The sequence below is a fragment of the Acomys minous genome, assembly GCF_964271855.1.
Source record: "Acomys minous genome assembly, chromosome: 5".
Taxonomy (NCBI): domain Eukaryota; kingdom Metazoa; phylum Chordata; class Mammalia; order Rodentia; family Muridae; genus Acomys; species Acomys minous.
Window position 1 is genome coordinate 39023469 of NC_140494.1, and position 19610 is coordinate 39043078.

Genomic DNA, 19610 nt, shown 5'->3' on the forward strand with positions numbered 1-19610 from the left:
AATGGAGTCCCGTGGGTATCCTTTCTGAAGCTTTCATCTAACCTCATGGTTTAAATCCAGCTCCAGCCATTCTGTTAAGGAAGCAATTCAGGTTTCTAAAAGGAAATTACTTGCCTTGAATTTATTGTATCTGAATTACAAAACAACCACCCAGTTGGCAGCCCTTGTCTGACAGGGCCCAGGCAATGCTGCAGTCTAAATTATCCCCTCACCCCCAGTAGTGAGATTATACTGTGTCAGCTCCCATTACTTGTCAATTAAGAGAGTTAAGAAAACCTGTGCTAAGCACTTTTGCGCCTAGGAAACATTAATTTAGAAGAAGAATGACAGCTCTTTCCTCAATGGAATAGGGAAACTATTTTGTCATTCTTCTGAATTGCATGATGGGCCACGTTGTTTGGAGGCCTGAGTCTGAGGTGCGTGCTCTCAGCGGGCTCTCTTCAAGCGTGATTGTATCCATGTCTATGGCTTTGGAGATCAGCCTAGGTTTCTATCACTGGATGAAAGCTTTCCACCCAGGTTCAAAGAATTCGCACCTCCCACTGAGTCCTATCGTGTGCAACAAGACCTCAGGGGATAGAACACAGACCTATGGGTCTCTTCTTCGTACCTAATCTGCAAACACTCAATAGGGGCCATCCCACATTTTAGCAACATTATCTCCTTCCTTCCCATCCACAAATCCAGTGAATTGAACGCCTTAGCTCAACTTCCCAAACACTCAGACCCCTTATCCAGCTGCACATATTGCTAATTCTGCATTTCCTACCAAAAAGGCCCTCCCCTCCCCCATCTTCCAGAGAGCCTCTGCAGGGGCCGGTACCTCTCATCTCTACTCCAAGCTGCTTCTGGCCCACAATCCTTACACCCACACAAGGTAATTCTTGCTTTGTGAGCTCAAACCACGGAACAAACATTTGTATTTTTACATGGTGTCAACATCCCTGCATCTTAAGTGATCAGCTTCATTCTCATCCCTGAAGCTTTGCTTATTGACGAAACAATCATGTGCCAGGTGGGCTTAACCAAATAAAGGGATCTTCAGGGGCTCCAGTTTCTGCCCTTGAAAACATTCCTGTAAGATCAGCTTCAAAGTTCTCACACTTTTGTTGTTGTTAATCATATAATCGTAGAGAACCACATAATTAAAATCCTGCCATTTCTTAAAAGAACTCAGGTAGATACATCATCCACTGATTTGGATGGACTGCTCTTGTATTTTCCCTGAAACACATCACAAAGGTAAAGAACTGATGTGTTTGGGGATTTGAAAAAGGAAGTTGTGGTGAGAGCAGTCCTCTAAGTGTAGCGGGCTGGCTCCCAAGGTTTATAATATCAGGGTGTACACTCCACTGTGCCTGACGTGGGTGTTTCCAGTGTAGCCCTGTAGATGGAGGTTCAGAGGGATGCAGTGTGGATTAGAGTGATGTAACTAATGTCAACTCCAGGTGGAACTATGCCATGAGTCTAAGATGGTCATGTGATCAGTGATTAAGGACATTGATTTCAGTACACATCACCATGGATGGCTACAGGATGGCAGCACAGCAGAGGGTAGGCTTCTAGAAGAGGGATTTCTTGAACATCCTTGTGTCCCAAAGAATACATCACATAAAGCAATTGGCTCAATCCTTGCTTTGTACAAAGCACCTTCTGTACATTAGTCATAGTCATGATGACGATGACGATGATGAAGATGATAATGCGGGTGCCATGCTAAGAGTACTCCCTCTATTCCACACATTATCTTGTGTGTTAAAACTCCTACAGAAACAAAAAAGACCTGTAGGCAGGCTATGAACACCTACGTGTGAGTGGCAAGAAGTGGACAGGTACCTCTCTTTATTCTAATGAAAAATTGTGCAGCAGACAGTGTGACTCCGCAAAGTGGATGGCTTCCAGAAGCTCATGTGTTTGAGCAGCTGGTCCCCAGTTGGAAGCACAGTTTTGGGAAGCTGTGGTATCTTTTGGATATGGCACCTAGCTGCGAGACATAAGGTTCTAGAGGTGGGACTTAGTTACAGCCAAGCTTCAGTTCCAGACAAAAGTGTCTCTCTGTTCCCTGGCTGCCGCAAGGTTTCCTGTAGCTCCTCAAGTCTTAAGCAGATGGGAATCCTTTCTCTCTTCTCTTACCTCTTCCAGGTATTTGGTCACCCAATGGTTACAACATTTCACATTGTCCCCTAGCTCACTAAGGTAAAAGCTAACTCAACACATGGTTAAAAAGTAGACTAAAATATTCCTCTGAACCATATTGTCCATTTATATATACATATATAGACTTCATTTCATACAAATTTACTCCTTCTATTGAGTTGAATTAGCCCAAAAGAACATCACAGCAACAAGGCAATAGGTGTATTTATCACCCTGATGGTGTAATTCCACAGTATACAGTGTACATATTTGCCAAAGTATCAAGTGATGTACGTTACATACATTTTTCCTAAGGTGCAGCATATGGAACTTAAAGTCTTACCATATTAAGCATGTGTCCTATCAATAGGCCACATATATATATATAAATCCTTGGCCTGGTAGAAAGCTCACCCTGCAGAAATGCTTGCCATACAAGTATGCATGTCTGGGTTGGTTCACTTCCTCACATTGTCCAGTTCACTCTGACACAGAATGGCCAAGCATTTACCCTTATACAAGAATTAAATAGTTCATTAGTTTATTCTTGCTATCTGGGCCGTGTAATTGCTACAGCAAATTCAACTCTTAAAGCTTTTCTGTTGTTTGAACCCTCAGGTCCATATCTCCTGATTTCCTGGACCAAAGAAAGGTATCACCTGGAAGAGTTACCTTTCACTTGCTAGCACTGTCTGTGGGAGGTGTGAACTGCAGTGAACATAGTACACAGCAGTGTTCGGGTCAATAATAGAGCTGAATAATTTTTATTATCTAGTACTTCTCCAGTACTTTTGAGGTTCGGATAAACAAATATTTCCTATTTTTAGCAAAAACTGTTGCCTGTAGCTCAGTATAGACCTGTGCCATTACCTGGGGGCAACAGGCCCCATATGTAATAAGCTATGCCATTCAGGGTTATTTATCTACTAAAGGACAAGTATATAGTAAAATATGTATATTCTTTGCCAAATGTTTTCCTAGGACACTACCAGCTTTCTATAGTGTTGACAAGACCTGGTGGCACTCGGAGGAAGGACAGCAGGTTACCAAGAAGAGACTTGATACCCTATGAACATATACAGGGGGAGGTAATCCCCCTCAGGAACAGTCATAGGGGAGGGGAATAAGGGGAAAATGGGAGGGAGGGAAGAATGGGAGGATACAAGGGATGGGATAACCATTGAGAAGTAACAAGAATAAATTAATAAAGGAGAAGAAAAAAAAGAATCATAAAAAAAAAAAGAATTCCCACATTGCTTTTTTTTTTCTCCAGACACAAAAATAGTTTGGAGGGTACAGGGTTTTAAGGCAAGAACTGGCTCCATATACATTATAGGCTGGGATTTCATTGTCTTCTTCCTAAGAGGAACAGGACTAGGGAATGGAAAAGCTGGGAGAGAAAAACAAGAAAGGTGGCAGATAGCTACCTTAGTAAAAAGCTCAGTCTGTGTGTGCCAGTCACAGAAACACCTTTACCAAATGTGTTCAAGACTGGTGAACATAAATCAAAGGATTAATTACCATTGTCTTTGGGAGCCTTGTGTACTTGCTAGCTGTGGAGTCAGGAGCCTGAGGTGATGAAACAAGGATCCGAGGGTCAGGGAAACCCTACTGCTCCCTAGAGGAGAGGCTTGAAAACACGAGGTTAGCACCTCACATGTGCAGAATAGCTCTCATTTGTGACCCTATTACTATGACAAAGAGCTGGGATATCCATCCACTAACTAATCTCCACCAACAGGAGATAGATTCAGGGCTCATCAGGCTACTGACTTCAGTGGTGACTTCCAATTTGGCTCCCCAAATCTTCTTGTGGCTGTAGGTTTGTTAGCATCACCAGTATGTGGCATTCTAAACCTGCAGCACATAGAAGGCACGTTATAAGTCATAATCAAAAATTCTGTATGTTCTTTTTTAACTGAAATTTGGAATTGGGATGGCTGTGTATGCAAGTATCTTTGATCCAAGTCAGTCTTATGTGGACACAAAGGACATCTTCAGGACCAAGGCATAAGTAGACAAAAAAGTAAGAGGTAAGGGTCTAGAGATGGCCACTGCCCAAAAGGTACAGGAATGGTTCTGTTTCCTGACATGGGATGAGCCATAGATTACAGAGCATCATTCAGGAGGCAAGTAGAGAAGTTTCCACAGGTCCATTGGACACCAATGGGCAGAAGGCAAATCCAAGGCCACTGAACTGGGTAAGAAGTCAGCTGAGCGAAGAAGACAAAGACGAGTCAGTGCTGAGACTGGAACCTACCGCATTCTGTACACTGAAGGCTTGGAAGGTTCTAGAATCTGGAACCTCAGAAGTTAACAGTGTCCTGAAACAAGCTATCAGGACCTCTGCCACATGCCATGTATTTAACAAAGCCCAACCTAGCCAGCTTTTAACTCACAAAGGGGAATAAGTGTCCCCTCCCTTCGCAGATATGTTGTAAGGTATTGACAATATTTAACCAACATGATTCTGAACCAGAGAGAAAGATTACACTTTATTTCAAGGAACAGTAGCTCGTTGTAAAGACTGGCCTTTAAAGGCTTAATTTACCAAGGGCAAGTCCAGACCTTCGTAGCTGAAACTATTTCTTTCCATTTTCAGACAGTTTTCTGATAAGCACAAGGTCAGAGTCTTAAAATTAATTAAATGATCATATCACCAAAGGTCTAAGTGAAGTCCCACCCTAGTAATTAGCTTAGGACATCTCTTTTAATATGATGAGAATTCCATGAGGACATTTGCATATGCAGATAATGGACAGGTTTTCGTTATTGCCCTAAATGGATGGAAAGAGTCACATGAAAACCTCTACTCAGTTCTGCAATGAAAACACCTGTTTTTTACTGAGTTAGCTGGAAGTTGCTCTTGTGGGCTTTTACTAACCAGAGACAACTCTTAGTAATTGATATTCACATGATAATAATCACACACATGAGCATACCCCCACCCTCACCCCACCACTCAGGTATCCCCCACCCATAGATCCCCTATACCCTTGCAGACACCCCCACACCTGCACACCCCCACAGATACCCCCACACTCCCACAGACACCCCCACACTCCCATAGATACCCCCACATACCCACAGACCCCCTCCATCCCCTCCCCTCCACACACACCCCTACCCTCCCAAAGACACCCCCTCACGCACTCACAGACCCCCCCAAAACCCCACCCCCTACAGACACCCCCACACCCCCTAGACATCCCCACACCCCCACACCCCCACACCCCCACAGACCCCCTCTACACCCTTCACCCCCCAGATACCTGACACCCACACAGACACCCCACATACCCCCACAGAACGCCCATGCCCCACACCCCTACCTCCTACCCCCACAGACACCTACACCCCCACACAGACACCCCCACACCCACAGACCCCCCCATACACACCCCACCCACCCACAGACACCCCCACACTCCCACACACCCCCACAGACACACTCCCACACTTCTGAGTTTTATATCCTTCAGAACAGGTTTCTTTACTTACAACTTTGACTCAAAAATGAAGCTCTCTTTTTTTTAAGTTTTACTTTTGCCATGATATTTTATCACAGCAACAGAAAGACAATGAAAATACCAGAGTTTTTTACATAGTCTCCCTTTTTTTCTGATAAATATTACTTGGTCTATAGGTATCTAAAATATATATACAAATTAAACATTTGCTAGCAACAAATCATGAAGATTTTAAAAATGAAATTACTTTTTATACATATAATTTTCCCATTATTAAAAATGAAAACTAATTTGCATTAGTTAGATAGATATGCTTGTTTATTTTTACATAATGTATTAAATTACCCCTGAGTTTTTTTTTATTGCATCTTCATTCTCTCAGATATTTTGATTTTATAATTATCCATTTCTAGAACATTGCTTCTCATAAATATGCAGTACAAAATGGCAGAAGTATGTTTAAGGCTATTGCAGAAATTATATTTTAATGGTTTCTTATGAAGCTCCAGTCAGTAACTCAAACAGCAAATTTTCAAATATTCTATCCCAATACAAGCCAAAGATATATGTACTGAAGACAGTTGTGGTTAAAAAAAAAACAATTAAAAGAATTTGTTTTCCATAATTAAACCATTACATTTTGTAAGATTAATTAATTTCATATATATAGTAAGTCCACTCTAAGTAATAACATCTAATATTATTAATAATTATAATTAATAACACCTATGCGGCAGTGTCGTGGGCAGTACTCATGAGTGCACATAGCACAACGGGCTGTATACATAGCGCAAAGATCCTATGGTGTGCATTCAGGAAACTGTGGGACACTGTTCAATAAAACTTCCCTAGGTCTTAGACCTAGGGGAGGGGAATAGGGTGAAAGCAGGAGGGAGGGAGGAATGGGAGGATACAAGTGATGAGATAACAATTGAGTTGTAATCTGAATAAATTAATAAAATTAAAATAAAAAAAAAACCTTCCTTTTCCTGTGACACCATCTCAGCCAGAAACACAGTATTCTAACTGGGCCTGTTGATAAACCAGGGGACAACGGTTTGAAGAACAGGAAACCACCATCTCTCCTGCTTAATTTCTATCAACTTGCAGTAAGCCTAAAGGGGCTATATATAAAAACTAGCTATTGGGAAAGATCCATGTGAAAAGAAGTAAGGAATAGAATTTGTATTTTGATTCTTTGGTTGTTGTTCAAAGACTAAAGTCTTTACTACCTGAGGGGATAATGAATATTGATCATGTGAAAAAGATGAGGACCACCTGCCTTAGGCAGGTCTAAAGCAAAGAGAGGCAGAGAGGGAGAAAGCAGACTATGAAGAAAATAGTAAGAACAGCCTCTCCATAAAGACCGACATACCCACATCCCATTTAGGACACATTGAGAAAATTACTAATTCATAGCTAATAACTTCATATGATTCTATTGTTAGGAAACTAGGCTTAAGCTACCAAAATTATCCAGGAGACATGCTTGAAAATCGAACATTAAAATAAAAGATGTAATGTCCTTATATTTAATCAAACAAAACAATTTGCTGTTTGTATAGTATTTTAAGTGGTTTGGTATATATTACACTGTTTTCAGTAGTAAGAGTTTTTGTTCTAATTGGGCCTCATATAAACTAATTTTGTTCACTGAGTGCAGAGCGTTGAGCAATAGTGCCGAGGAACAGAAAGCAAAGGTGGACTGCCTTGACCTCACAACAAGTCCTCCTTTGTCTCCTGGGCTCCCTGTCCAAGGTGTTGATGGCCTTGGGGGAGAAACAGCCTACTCTCCAACCTACATGGAGGGATGCAAGGCTCAGCAAGCATCTGTGACAGGATCCTTCCCTGTGTCAGGTACAGTTGACCTGGCGCTGTCTCTCAGGTGAAATGCTTCTGCCATCATCACATCCTCCTCCATCAGGCTCTCTCTGTAATGCCCCAGCCCCTCTTCTGAGGTGTCATCCAGCCAGGTCCTGACTTCCATCCCCTCCTCGGTTCGCTCTGTCTGTCTCTACGCTGGCTATTCCATGGGAAATGTGCTCCTCCAAACACTGTAGAACTTGAATATACTCTACATTTTCTTTCAATCTTCCTCTTGTATAATTTCCTATCACTGAATGCCCTCCCACATACATACCTGTGCTATCTTCCACCTTTCCTTCCCTCCGGACATTTAACTAACAGCTTTATTGCGTGATTTTTTTTTTCTATGAAGGAGCCTCTTGAAGGCAGGGTGTTCACCTGTTCTCTTCAGGGCTGAGCCCTCTCTGGTGAGTTTTGACATAAAGGTATACTTTCTTATTCATGAAAGGTTGTTACTTGTTGATTGCATCAAGAACATTTATACACCATTTTGGGTTGGACTTATTCCCTAACATATAAACATCTCTCATACCAATTGGATTGGCTTCTTTCTCTCCATGGACCTAACCCATAGCTACCCTTATCGAGCTAGTAGATGCCCCACCCACCTACAAGACTTCTGTTTTTCTTGGCCCCCACTAATAAAACCCATACCACAGACACACTGTATATTGTGAAGTGTTTGAATTTATAGCTTGCACTTAAATTTGTTTTTCTTTCCCAACCACTTTTTACCTCCTAGGGGAGGAAGATATTAATCTTGTTGAAAGAAGACATGAACTCTGGTGCCCCATATTTGACCACCTCCCCTTGTTGGGGAGGCCTGATGTCACTCAAAGAAAGAATAAGCAGGCTACCAAGATGAGACTTGATAGCCTATGACCATATAGTGGGGGAGGAGGTCCCCCTCAGTCATAGACCTAGGGGAGGGTAACAGGGTAAAAGTGGGAGGGAAGGAGGAATGGGAGGATATAAGCAATAGGATAACAATTGAGTTGTAATCCGAATAAATTGATAAAATAATAATAAAAATAAATAAATTTAAAAAATAATCCACACCATGGTTGAGTGTGGTAGTGCAAACCTTTAATCGCAGAACTCTACAGGGAGATGCTGCAGATCTCAATGAGGCTATCCTGGTCTATATAATCAGTTCCAGGCCAGCTAGTGCTACATAGAAAATTGATGATTCAAAAAAAATTAGAAAGAAAGAAAGATAAAAAAGAAAAACAGAAAGAAAGAATACATACCACAGTCATCTCATTGTTGCCTAAATATTAGCTGTGTCTGCCAAACCCACCTCCTCCTGGATTGTTTATGAGAGAAAAACCTTGTCTACAGTCTAGACTTTATTATCTAATTCAGTACAGTGATGTCTAGAGTGCCTACTTATTTTACACAAGTCTAGTATTACGGCAAAATAGACGGGCAGACATAGATAGTACTTAAGAATTCTAGCCCACATTTCACCTTGAGTCTACACTTGCTGTCCCCCAGTTCTTTCCCCAAGAGTTACAAGAAGCAGTTGCTGGACACATGAAACATTTCCCTTACTTGTTTTCTTTAAAAAGTTGTCAGTTTATTAAACTTGGATAAAATAAAAGTTTTTAAATATGACTATAAGCAATATGTTATCAATACGTGCATGTAAGAAGCCATGGCACTCTATCGGGCCTCATGGCTTCTAGTCATTTCTGGATCCCTATTGTAAGTTCCTGGAAATAATGGTACTGTGTCAGTATTAAGAGACGCTTAGGGTTGTATGAGTAAAAGGAAAAGAGAGAGGGAGGGAGAGAGGGAGGGAGGGAGAGAGAGAGAGAGAGAGAGAGAGAGAGAGAGAGAGAGAGAGAGAGAGAGAGAGAGAGAGAGAGAATGGAGTGATTTTATGTGTTTGGGTACCACCTAGATACTCTTTATGGTGAACCACAAAGAAGCATCTATTTGATCATTTCACTAGGATCCTTGGCTCAAACCACACATTCAGAGGACCTGAGAACAGGTAATGTACATGATAGCCTCTCACTGTCTCAGGATCACCCTAGAAGGACTACATCCACTTCTTACAAGTCTCATGCCCAGTGTTGGGGTGCTTCATCCAGGTTCAGCCATGGCAGGAGGAGCTGAAGGCCACCAGCTATGCAGCATCAGCCACACCTTTTGTCTCTATTCCACCATCATGGATTTTAATCTTTGTGAACATTAAACCCAAATAAATGCTTCTATACATTGCCTTGGTCGTGGTGTTTCATCACAACATTAGAAAAGTATCTAATACAATAACCAAATCAAGCCACAATTTAGGCAGAGAAAAGAGTCAAGGATTAAGAGGAAAGTGAGTGGAGAGACTCCGAAGCCATCCTCTGATATGTTTATCAGGCTATCCTTGACTATGCTTCCGTGTGAGGACATCCTAGGATATGCCTGTCGGGCTATCCTTGGCTACATTTCTGTGTGCACTGTATTCATCTCAGGCTAAAACTCTTTCTTCCGTCATTGTCTAAAACAACATCTTCGTTCTTCACCAGGTGCACACATATTCTCAGCCATCAGCCACTTTTCTTCCATGATTTACTTGCTGATTGTGTGAGGGTGTGTGTGTGTGTGCGTATGTGTGTTATTCTGTTATATTTTGTATAGAGATAGAGACTTTCTGGTTTTAAAAGTAGTTATGGCAGGTGCTACGGCCATAATTTCTCAATGTATATTTCTTTTTGAAGCAAAGAATAACTTACAATAAATCTCTTGAAAAATGTTAATTTTGTGTTTTTAAATGTTCTGTTTTGCTTAAAATCTGTTACTCAGTTCTCTTATTCTTTCCTTCTCAAATCCATCTCTGGCTGAATTTAGCTGTTAATTAGTCTCATTTCATGTTCCTAAATGAGATCCTTGTTACCCTATTGCTTTAAAGTTTCATTTGCCTCCTGCTTTCTTTATTCTGTGGGTAGTTATAATATTTCTGAATCACATTTTCATTTTCTTAGAAATTTTCAGATGTTTCATGGACTTAGCTAGCTGCCGAATATTTGCAAAGTCCTCTAAACTTTATTTTTACATTTATAACTATTTTGTCTCTAAATACCTCTATAATTCTTTACCCTTACAGTTTAAGAGTCTGTGCATTAAATCAAAACAACGCTGAGATTCCATCTTACACCCATCAGGATGGCTAAGATCAAAAATTCAAGCGACACCACATGCTGGCGAGGATGTGGGGAGAGAGGAACACTCCTTCATTGCTGGTGGGAATGCAAACTAGTACAACCACTTTGGAAATCTATCTGGTGCTATCTCAGAAAAATGGGAATAGGGCTTCCTCAAGACCCAGCTATTCCACTCCTTGGAATATACCCAGAAGATGCTCCAGCACACAGCAAGAAAATTTGCTCAACCATGTTCATAGCAGCCTTATTCATAATAGCCAGAACATGGAAACAGCCTAAGTGTCCCTCAATAGAAGAATGGATAAAGAAACTGTGGTACATATACACTATGGAATACTATTCAGCTATTAAAAACAAGGAATTCCCAAAATTTGTGGATAAATGGATTGAGCTAGAAATGATCATAATGAGTGAGTTAACCCAGAAGCAGAAAGACTCAAATGGTATATACTCACTTAATTCTGCATATTAGCCCAACGGGCATGTCCCACGAAAGCCTTCACTTACCAGGAAACTGCGACAGAGGAGAGGACATTCTAGTGGGACTCTAGATGAGAGAATCATGGGAGAAAGGCAAAGTAGAAGGACCCAGAGGGTCCTAGAAGCCTACAAGTAGAACATTATGATAGGCAGATTTGGGCACAGGGGTCCTGCTCTAACTAAGGTACCAGCCAAGGACAATACAGGCGGTAAACCTTAAGCCCCTACCCAGATCTAGCCAATGGACAGAACACTTGCCACAGTAGAGTGGAGAGTGGGATATTACTTTCTCACATACTCTGGTGCCTCACCTTTGACCATGTCCCCTGGACGGGGAGACCTGGTGGCAATCAGAGGAAGGACAGCAGGTTACCAAGAAGAGACTTGATACACTATGATCATATAGAGGGGGAGGTAATCCCCCTCAGGAACAGTCATAGGGGAGGGGAGTAAGGGGAAATTGGGAGGGAGGGAAGAATGGGAGGATACAAGGGATGGGATAACCATTGAGATGTAACAAGAATAAATTAATAAAGGAGGGGGAAAAAAAAGAAAATTTCAAATAAAAAAAAAGAGTCTGTGCATTTAATTGTGGGTTTCATTACTGAGGTGTGATATTTGTTGATATATGAAGAATCAATCCGTCTTTTAACTCGGGATATTTCCTTTGATGATGTTTTTAGGGATAGTTATTGGCTTCCTATGTGGGTGTGATAGTTAGTCCAAAGAAATGATCTAAATTGTCATTGTTTCAGTTCTGAAGGAATGAGTTTCTCAACTATACAGCAAGCCAATAAAGAAGAATAAATAGCAATCAGCAGGCAGGTAGGTAGGTAGGTAAGTGAGCACTGTGCCACTGTGAATACTGATTTGAATGACAATGTCTTCCAAAGTTTCATGTATTGGAGCATTTGGTCCCATGGAGGTGGCACTGTTTGGAGATACTTAGAAGATGCGGCCTTGCTGGAGGAAGCATGTCACCAGAGGCAGGCTTTGAGTTAGAACCTGTGCTGCAACTTCCTAGTGCTGTGACCCTTTAATATAGCTCCTCATGTTGTGGGGACACTCCCCCCTCCAAAGACAAAATTCTTTTCACTGCTACTTCATACCTGTAATTTTGCTACTGTTATGAATTGAAATGTAAATACTTTTGGAGATAGAGGTTAGCTTAAGAGGTTGCGACCCACGCATTGAGAACTGCTGGTTTAAAGACTCAGGCCATTTCTAGTTTGCTCTCTTTGCCTTGTGCTTGTGGTTAAGCATATGAGCCACCAGATTCTAGCTCAGTCACCCTGACTGCCACCTTCTGCTTCCATTCTATCATCCTGGAGTCTAATCTTTGGAATCTTAAGCCCAAATAAATGTGTCTATGCGTTGCCTTGGACATGGTGTGTCATCACAGCAACAGGAAAGTGATTAATACAATCACAAAATAAGGCATTCAAAATATTCCTCAGAAGTCAGATGGAGAAGACCGTGTAAGGCATGCAGCTGCGATTATCAGCAGAGTGACTCTCAGTGTGGTAGTGTTCCCTCTGGTGTGATTCTAAGTAAAGAACAAATAGCCTTACAGACAAATAATAGTGACCTCTGTGAGAAACGGTTCACCGTCCAGCTGCTCTCAAGGGTACAAGGGCTATTCTCTGCGGTTCTTCTCTCTTCTATGTCACAGAGTTATGAGGGGGCACAGCCTATGTTCAGATAGGGTACCTTGGAGGGCACTTAGAGACAAACGTGTTTAGGTATGAAATGGGGTTGAGGACAATACATCTCCCAGAGCCAGCCCCTCAAGGATGCTCAGATAGCACATGGCAACTTACAGTTTCCTAAACATCACAGTGTGGTGCCCTGGGGCAGAGACAGCCCAGTTTAAAGTTATATACAGTGCAATTTCAGAATAATTTTGAATACACCAAAATGGAGGCCAGATAAAAATAAAGCTGCCACAGCCAATCCTAGAAGAAAAGGACAAACTGTGAGACTGGATGGCATGTCCAAAGACAGAAATGTGGAATAAGGTCATCCATAGTCCACAGGCAAAGCCCTGCGTCAGGTCCATGTGAGGTAAAGAAGACAACTGAGGTCTGCAAAGTGCTTCCACACAGCCAGGATGGGGATGCCAGGGTGTCTGGTGTGCTGTAGCCACCAGAGGAGGAGAACCCCAGAATACAATGCTCGACGGGACTGGGACATAGTCTGTGTGACAAACTAGAAAGCTAATGAGAGTTCCTGTCCTATATGTTCAAAAGGAGCTGCCATCAGAAATGCACCCTGACTCCAACTCAGACAACCATCAAAGAAGTGACTTGCAAACCACTGATACAGTCAGGCCCAGTAGTAGGGTTCCCTCTGTCTGAGAGTCAGAAGGGAGAGATGGATGAACAAGAAATAGACCCTGAAGGAGCCTGGAGAGGAGCAGGGCAGCAGGAAAATGGCATCTGAGATTTACTGAGCACTGTACGACCACTAGAAGTAAACTCTCTGGAGAGCACATTGGGGCAAAAGGGACCAGCGTCCTATGATGGTCACTGCAGCCAAGCGGTGCATTTGCATTTATTTGATCTGGGGGACTATATACTTCCATCAAAAAGGTAATATGAAAGCTAATCACAGTCTGTTTTCATGTGTGTCACCAATCCTGGGAGTAGTATGGCCATTCTCTGTCACTTGAGACTTTATGGCCGAGGGGTAGTAAAAGGTGTCTGGCTTTCTTGTCCAAGGAATGAGTGTCCTTGCATTTTACACATGGGCAGGATATGAACAAAACACCAGATTTGCATCAGCCCCGTGAATCAGGAAAAGTCAAAGCTGCTCAGAGTGTCATGAGTCAGCCATACCTAAAACCTGCAGTTTTAATTAAAACCAACTTGCAGCTTGTTTTTTTAAAGTAGGGTTTCTCATAATTCAGTTATACATTTCATTATCTTAGAAATAAAATGTTACTGCACTGAGCTATTAAAAATAATAGGTATTGAAATTAAGTTTTACTTTGAATTAAAATTTTAAAAGGAGGAACTTACTTTGAAAATACATAGACCTGCTGTAAGACTTAGCTAGCCGGACTAGAGGTTAATGAAACTTGTTTGTAATTTATAGACGTTCCAAAGCTAAGCTTGCCATGTGGATCTAACAGGCCTCTAGCATTCAGTGGAATGTTCCAGGCTTCTGCCTGGGTTGTGCATACTGTTTAGAACCCAACAGGGCTCTTGGCAGGACCCCATGATTCCAGGCAGGTTTCCTACTGGAAAGTATCTTCAGCCACTTGAAAACTCCTTTTAAGAGAAACAAGTTGACTAACGAGCAACAGAAACTCACCAAAGACAGTCATATGTGGCACCTTCAGCAGCTGGCAGACACTGACTGCACCTAGTGCTACCTGGGCACACACAGTGACTCAAGATTTAAATAGGCAACAGGTTAAAACAAAAGGCAAACAGTAGGTCAGAAGAACAAGAGAAAGCATTGCACTGTGACTTACTTGGTAAAAAGGAGTAAACCCGAGGACAGAGGCAGTAAGCCTGTGTCCTTGAGTAGCCTGCAAGCCTACGCTAACATTAACACACAAAAACCCAGAGATGTTGTAGGTCTCAGTCCAGAGAATTCATAAGAAAATGCCCCAATGCATCAAGTTTTAGATTCATGGCTTCCAAAGGACTGTCAAAGTTATATTCTACTGTAGTCTGCTAAGGGTACAACAGTAGTTGTCTTACAAATTCACAAGCTTAGTTAAAACACTTTATATGATGCTGTTAATCATATGAACTGTGAGAACAAAGCCACAGATAGACTCGCTCAAGGCCGGACTGACACGATTCATCTAGCTGTGGGTATAAAGTTAAAAGGCAATTAAGTAAGGTGCATTTATGATACCGGGCTGGGGTTGGGGAGGGAGTAGCCAAGCCACAAGGTCATTCATATGGGACTTCTGTATGAAAGTTTCTAGAAGCAGAACCATTGAAAGCCAACTGATGCTAGGCTACAGCTACATCTCAGACCTGTAATTTCACTACGGTGGACTGTTTTCACTCATGTTCAAACATGTTATTTGTAATAATGATCTACAAGTACTATACACCTGTGGGCATGGAGTCCTTTGTGCCACTTGAATTTTTAAACAATATTCTTTGTGCCATGCAAAGTCATATATTGATGGCCTCAACACTAAAGTAAATGTATTAGGAAGCAGAGTCTTCTAAAGAAAATCAATTCATAAGGGTGAAATTTTCATAATTCAACCCCTCTCCTTTCTTCCAAAAGGCCGCATCCTAGCACCTGAGAAGCTGAGGCAGGAGAGTGAGGAGTTTGAGCATAGCCTGGCTACACGAGACTATATTTCAAAATGTCCAAATACAACGACAGAACACGGAAATCCTTCTCCACTGATGAGGATGGCATGAACAGGTGACTGCCTCCAAACCAGGAAGCGAGGGCTTTCCAGACATGATCCAGCTGACATTTCACTGTGGGACCCAGCCTCCAGAACCAGGGGATAATGGTTCCTGGCATCTAATCTCCCTCATCAGTGGCAGCCCACTGAAACCAACAGGCAGAAATGAATAAGACACTCGATAGAATTACAGCCGGAGTTCCTACACCTCAGGCGAGCTCTCTGATAATCATTGCAAGCTTAAGGAAAGTAAAGACCCTCATTTCTGGTGGGAACAGGACAGAAGGCTCTGAGTTCAGGCATGCTCAGGCCTGACTCTGCCCCTCAGCATCCCATACCCCAGGGCCAGATGAGACCTCAGCTGCTTCCAGAAGTCCTAAAGGAAAATTCATCTGTGTCATATTAACCTGAACATTTATGATAGAAATAACAGGGACACCTTCGGGAAAATCCAGTCCACGTATTCTAAAAATCTACCATGTGTCAGGCAGCCTTCTAGTTTTAAAGACCAAACAAAGTGACAAAAAAGAGATGCAATCCCTCTGTAGCAAGCAATATATTTCATTATCATAAAGCAAATGAAGAAGGTGAAAAAGAAGAGGAGGAGGAGGAAGAAGTAGAAGAGGAGGTCAACAAGTAGGAAGAGGAGGAGGAGGGGGAGGATGGAGAGGAGGAGGAAGATCCTCTTCTTGACTTCCCTTGACAACTAGATACCTTATCAGTCGCTCCCCTTCTGAGTCAGTTCTGCAAACTGTTGCTCCCAGCAGTGGTGTCACATGACTTTCTCTTTATGACCCTTCTGTTATTCCCCAGCCTTCCTATTGACTAGCCTCCACCCATTCATGTCCCCACCAATGCATTACTGACCACTCAGCATCATTCATCCACCCTAAGAAACCCTGCATCTCCCAGTGTTCAGTTTCCCTCCATAGTGTGCAGCATCCAATGCTTCTGGCACTGGAAGACTCTGTTCAGCCAAGAAAGAAGAGCCTCCCAGGCACGCCCATCACCACATCCCTCTGCTGGCACCAATCTCACTAGCTCTTCATCATTTTTCTTTTTGCTGCTGTACTTTAGTTACTGCATGTTTATTACCTGCATGTCCCTTAAAGAATGCGAGTCCCGGGAGAGCAAGATGGTACCAATCTGATCACCACATACTCTCAGAATGCCAAATGAATTCAACAGACAGAGGAAAGACAACAAACCATCGCAGTTTCATGAGTGATAAAGACACAATTGTAAATTGGTAATGTCTACGAAGGAATGGGACAGTATTCAGAACCACATAAAAAGGTAACCATACTTTGTGAGGAAGTGCCAAGTATGCACCACATTACCCAAAGAGTGGGAGGAACCCATTCCACAGTAAAGTCACTGTCTGGGCCTCGCAAGGTGGGGCTGAGGCAGTTCCCGAGGCAGGGTTATGCCCCCTGCACTGTCAGTAACACAGCAAGATAGAGCATGCTTTCCGCTCCACATTCGCTTTGGACTCTAAAGAAGTCTAGGTGTTATTTGCAGTTTGATAAGCACTGCTGCCCGCTCTACATATGAAGCACTGGGCTGCATAGACTTCATCCTTCAAGTGTTTCCATGGACCTTCGTCAAGAACAGTTTGTGATGATCTCTGTTGTGCATCACCCAGAAATTAGTACCAAAATCTCTGAAAGACATTTCACTTAGCAACAAAACATTCTATTGTCTTAAACTAGTCAAATGCAGATGGTCATGCCAAGAGCCACTGAAGAACAATTGTAGTGAGAAAGGAGGCGTTGCTTCCTAGTTAAAATTCTGACTAATGCAGGACACACAAAGAGAATACAAGATCTCCAAGAGGAGTGTAGGCTGGCAAGGAAAAGCACGCATTGTGGGTTCTGCTTGCTGTGACAGAATCCAGACACGCGGCTGTCCTTGAAGGTGAGTGTTTGGAACATAAGACATGGAATGAGAAGACGGCAGAAGATCATCGACAGGAAAGCAAAGTTCCTACCTGTGGCCAGATAGATGATGTGGACAAGGGTGTCCCTGCCTTGTACAACGTCGACGGCCACGTGGGAGAAGCGGCTGTTGTCCTCCATGAAGGAGGGCACTGTGGTCACTGGCTGCACCACCTCATGCATGAGGATGAACTTCTGTGCGTCTTGTAGGTTTCTTTCTGTCAGGTTTACATACAGGCCCTGGTCCATGGTGCCACACTGCAAGGGGAAGACAGGCCATGTTACAAAAGGAAGCCACCTGGATGCCCACTGCTCATGTGGCTACCAGACAGGGGGGCAACAGAACAGGCTGCAAACTGACTGAGCCGTGATGCACGACGGAGTGTGCAAATGAACCAATCTCTCCACCTTGCTTGGCCTTCTCTTCCCTCCCATGGTTCCCACTGTTCTCCCACTGTAGATGGAAACATCATTTCTGGAATCTCTCAATGGAAGGCAGGGAATATGAAACATCTTAAAATGGAGCAGGCGCTGCTGTTGACTCTCTTTTAAACAGCAGATGCAGGGACCCTCCTACTGATCAGCCAGCCCTCTTGGGAGCTGCCTGTCAAGCTACCGTACATTTGTACCTAACTGATGAAGCTGAACTGACACTGAATATGAAGCAGTTAAGCACATATAGACGTATGTGTTTTCTTGTTATCACATCGGGCTGGTTCATAAGCAACCCTGAACTCCATAGCGATGCCTTGGTGCTTATCTTAATCTGGAAACTACCTCACTCACATGGGCTGCACAAATATTGTGCCTGGGCTGAAATTAGTTGTATTTACAGTTATGAGAGATTTTAAAAGAAATAAGCTAGTACCTGAGAACTTGCAACATAAGACCGCAAGTTGGTAAGGAGACAAAGGCGGTGAGGAAAGGAGGGGTGGAGAAAGGTGGGGAAGAGGGAAAATGGAGAAAGAGGAAGGAAGGAACAATTTGTAGGAGGTGACAACATCATGACAGATACACAGGGGAAAAGCAAGCCCAGAAATTATTGGGAATGAATCTCAGAGCTGTGCTGGAAGAAGGCTGACAGGTGTTACAAACAACAGTAGGTGGCAAGGACAAGGTAAGAGGGCGTGGGGGAAGAGAGCACAGCCTCAGAGTTGGCTCAGAATCAGAGAATTACCACCAGCCTCCTCACTTCCGTCATAACCATTAAAGGGGTCCTCAGCCTCACTCTCTGAAGTGAGTGACGGGGGTCCACATTGCCTGGATCTACGGGATTTCCAATTCTTGGCTTTTATAACAGGTTAGAGGTCCAGGACTGTAAGATGGAAATTGCTTTTTGAAAGTAAATTATAATTTTGTAGCATTTGATTAAATATCCTTTATGCCATAAAATGATAGGCCAATTGCTGAGTTAGAGAAACCTGGAGTTAAATGAACTGCACACGACTAGCCCAGTGATTTACTTAATTTTACATCTTTGTTAGAGGGGTCATGTAAACCCATCACATGTGTTGGGGTAAAGCTAAGGCCTGCAGAAGATGATCTGTGGCCCCAAGGAGGCCCAGTGTCTCAGTTTGTTTCCTCAAATGCTAAATGGCTGGAACACTGTAGCTCTGATCCCCTCTCATGGCTGATGGTCAAACTGAAGTAATGAGACAAAAGCATTTACAAATTAAAGTCTTTATAAGTGCCAGGAACGAGACAACATTACTGACAGCTCAGAAGCTAGCCAACCAATTGTAACCGCATTTGTCTTAAAGCAGGCAGGACATCCACGGTCCATGTAGTTGTGGGGTCCAGAGGAAATAAGTGAATGAATAATGGGACAGATAAATGAACAAGTAATTCCACATGTGGTTGTTTTGGGGTCTGGAAATAAATAGTATTTAATAAAACACTCCAAGTCTGGGAACATTGACTATCAGGAATATGTTTTTTAAAAACATTTTAATTGCTATTACTTTTAAGTGTGTGTGTGTGTGTGTGTGTGTGTGTGTGTGTGTGTGTGTGTATGTGTGTGTGTGTGTGTGTGTGTGTGTGTGTGTATGTGTCTGTGTTTGCGCATGTGAGTATAGGTGCCCAGAAAGATCAGATGTTAGATCCCCCTTGAGCTGGAGTTGTAAGCTAATTCATGTGGGTTCTGGGAATTGAACTTGGGTCCTCAGGAAAGTCA

At 42.7% G+C, this 19610-nt stretch overlaps 1 protein-coding gene across 6 annotated transcripts in view; it reads right to left on the reverse strand.

The window, feature by feature from the left end:
- Positions 1–19610, reverse strand: part of SEMA5A (semaphorin 5A) — a 442105-nt gene that overhangs the window by 104237 nt on the left and 318258 nt on the right. For all 6 annotated transcript variants that reach the window (XM_084782844.1, XM_084782839.1, XM_084782840.1 and 3 more), the window contains one exon: positions 17491–17695. In XM_084782844.1, the coding sequence (XP_084638970.1) occupies positions 17491–17695 (205 nt within the window). The remainder of the gene's footprint in view (positions 1–17490; positions 17696–19610) is intronic.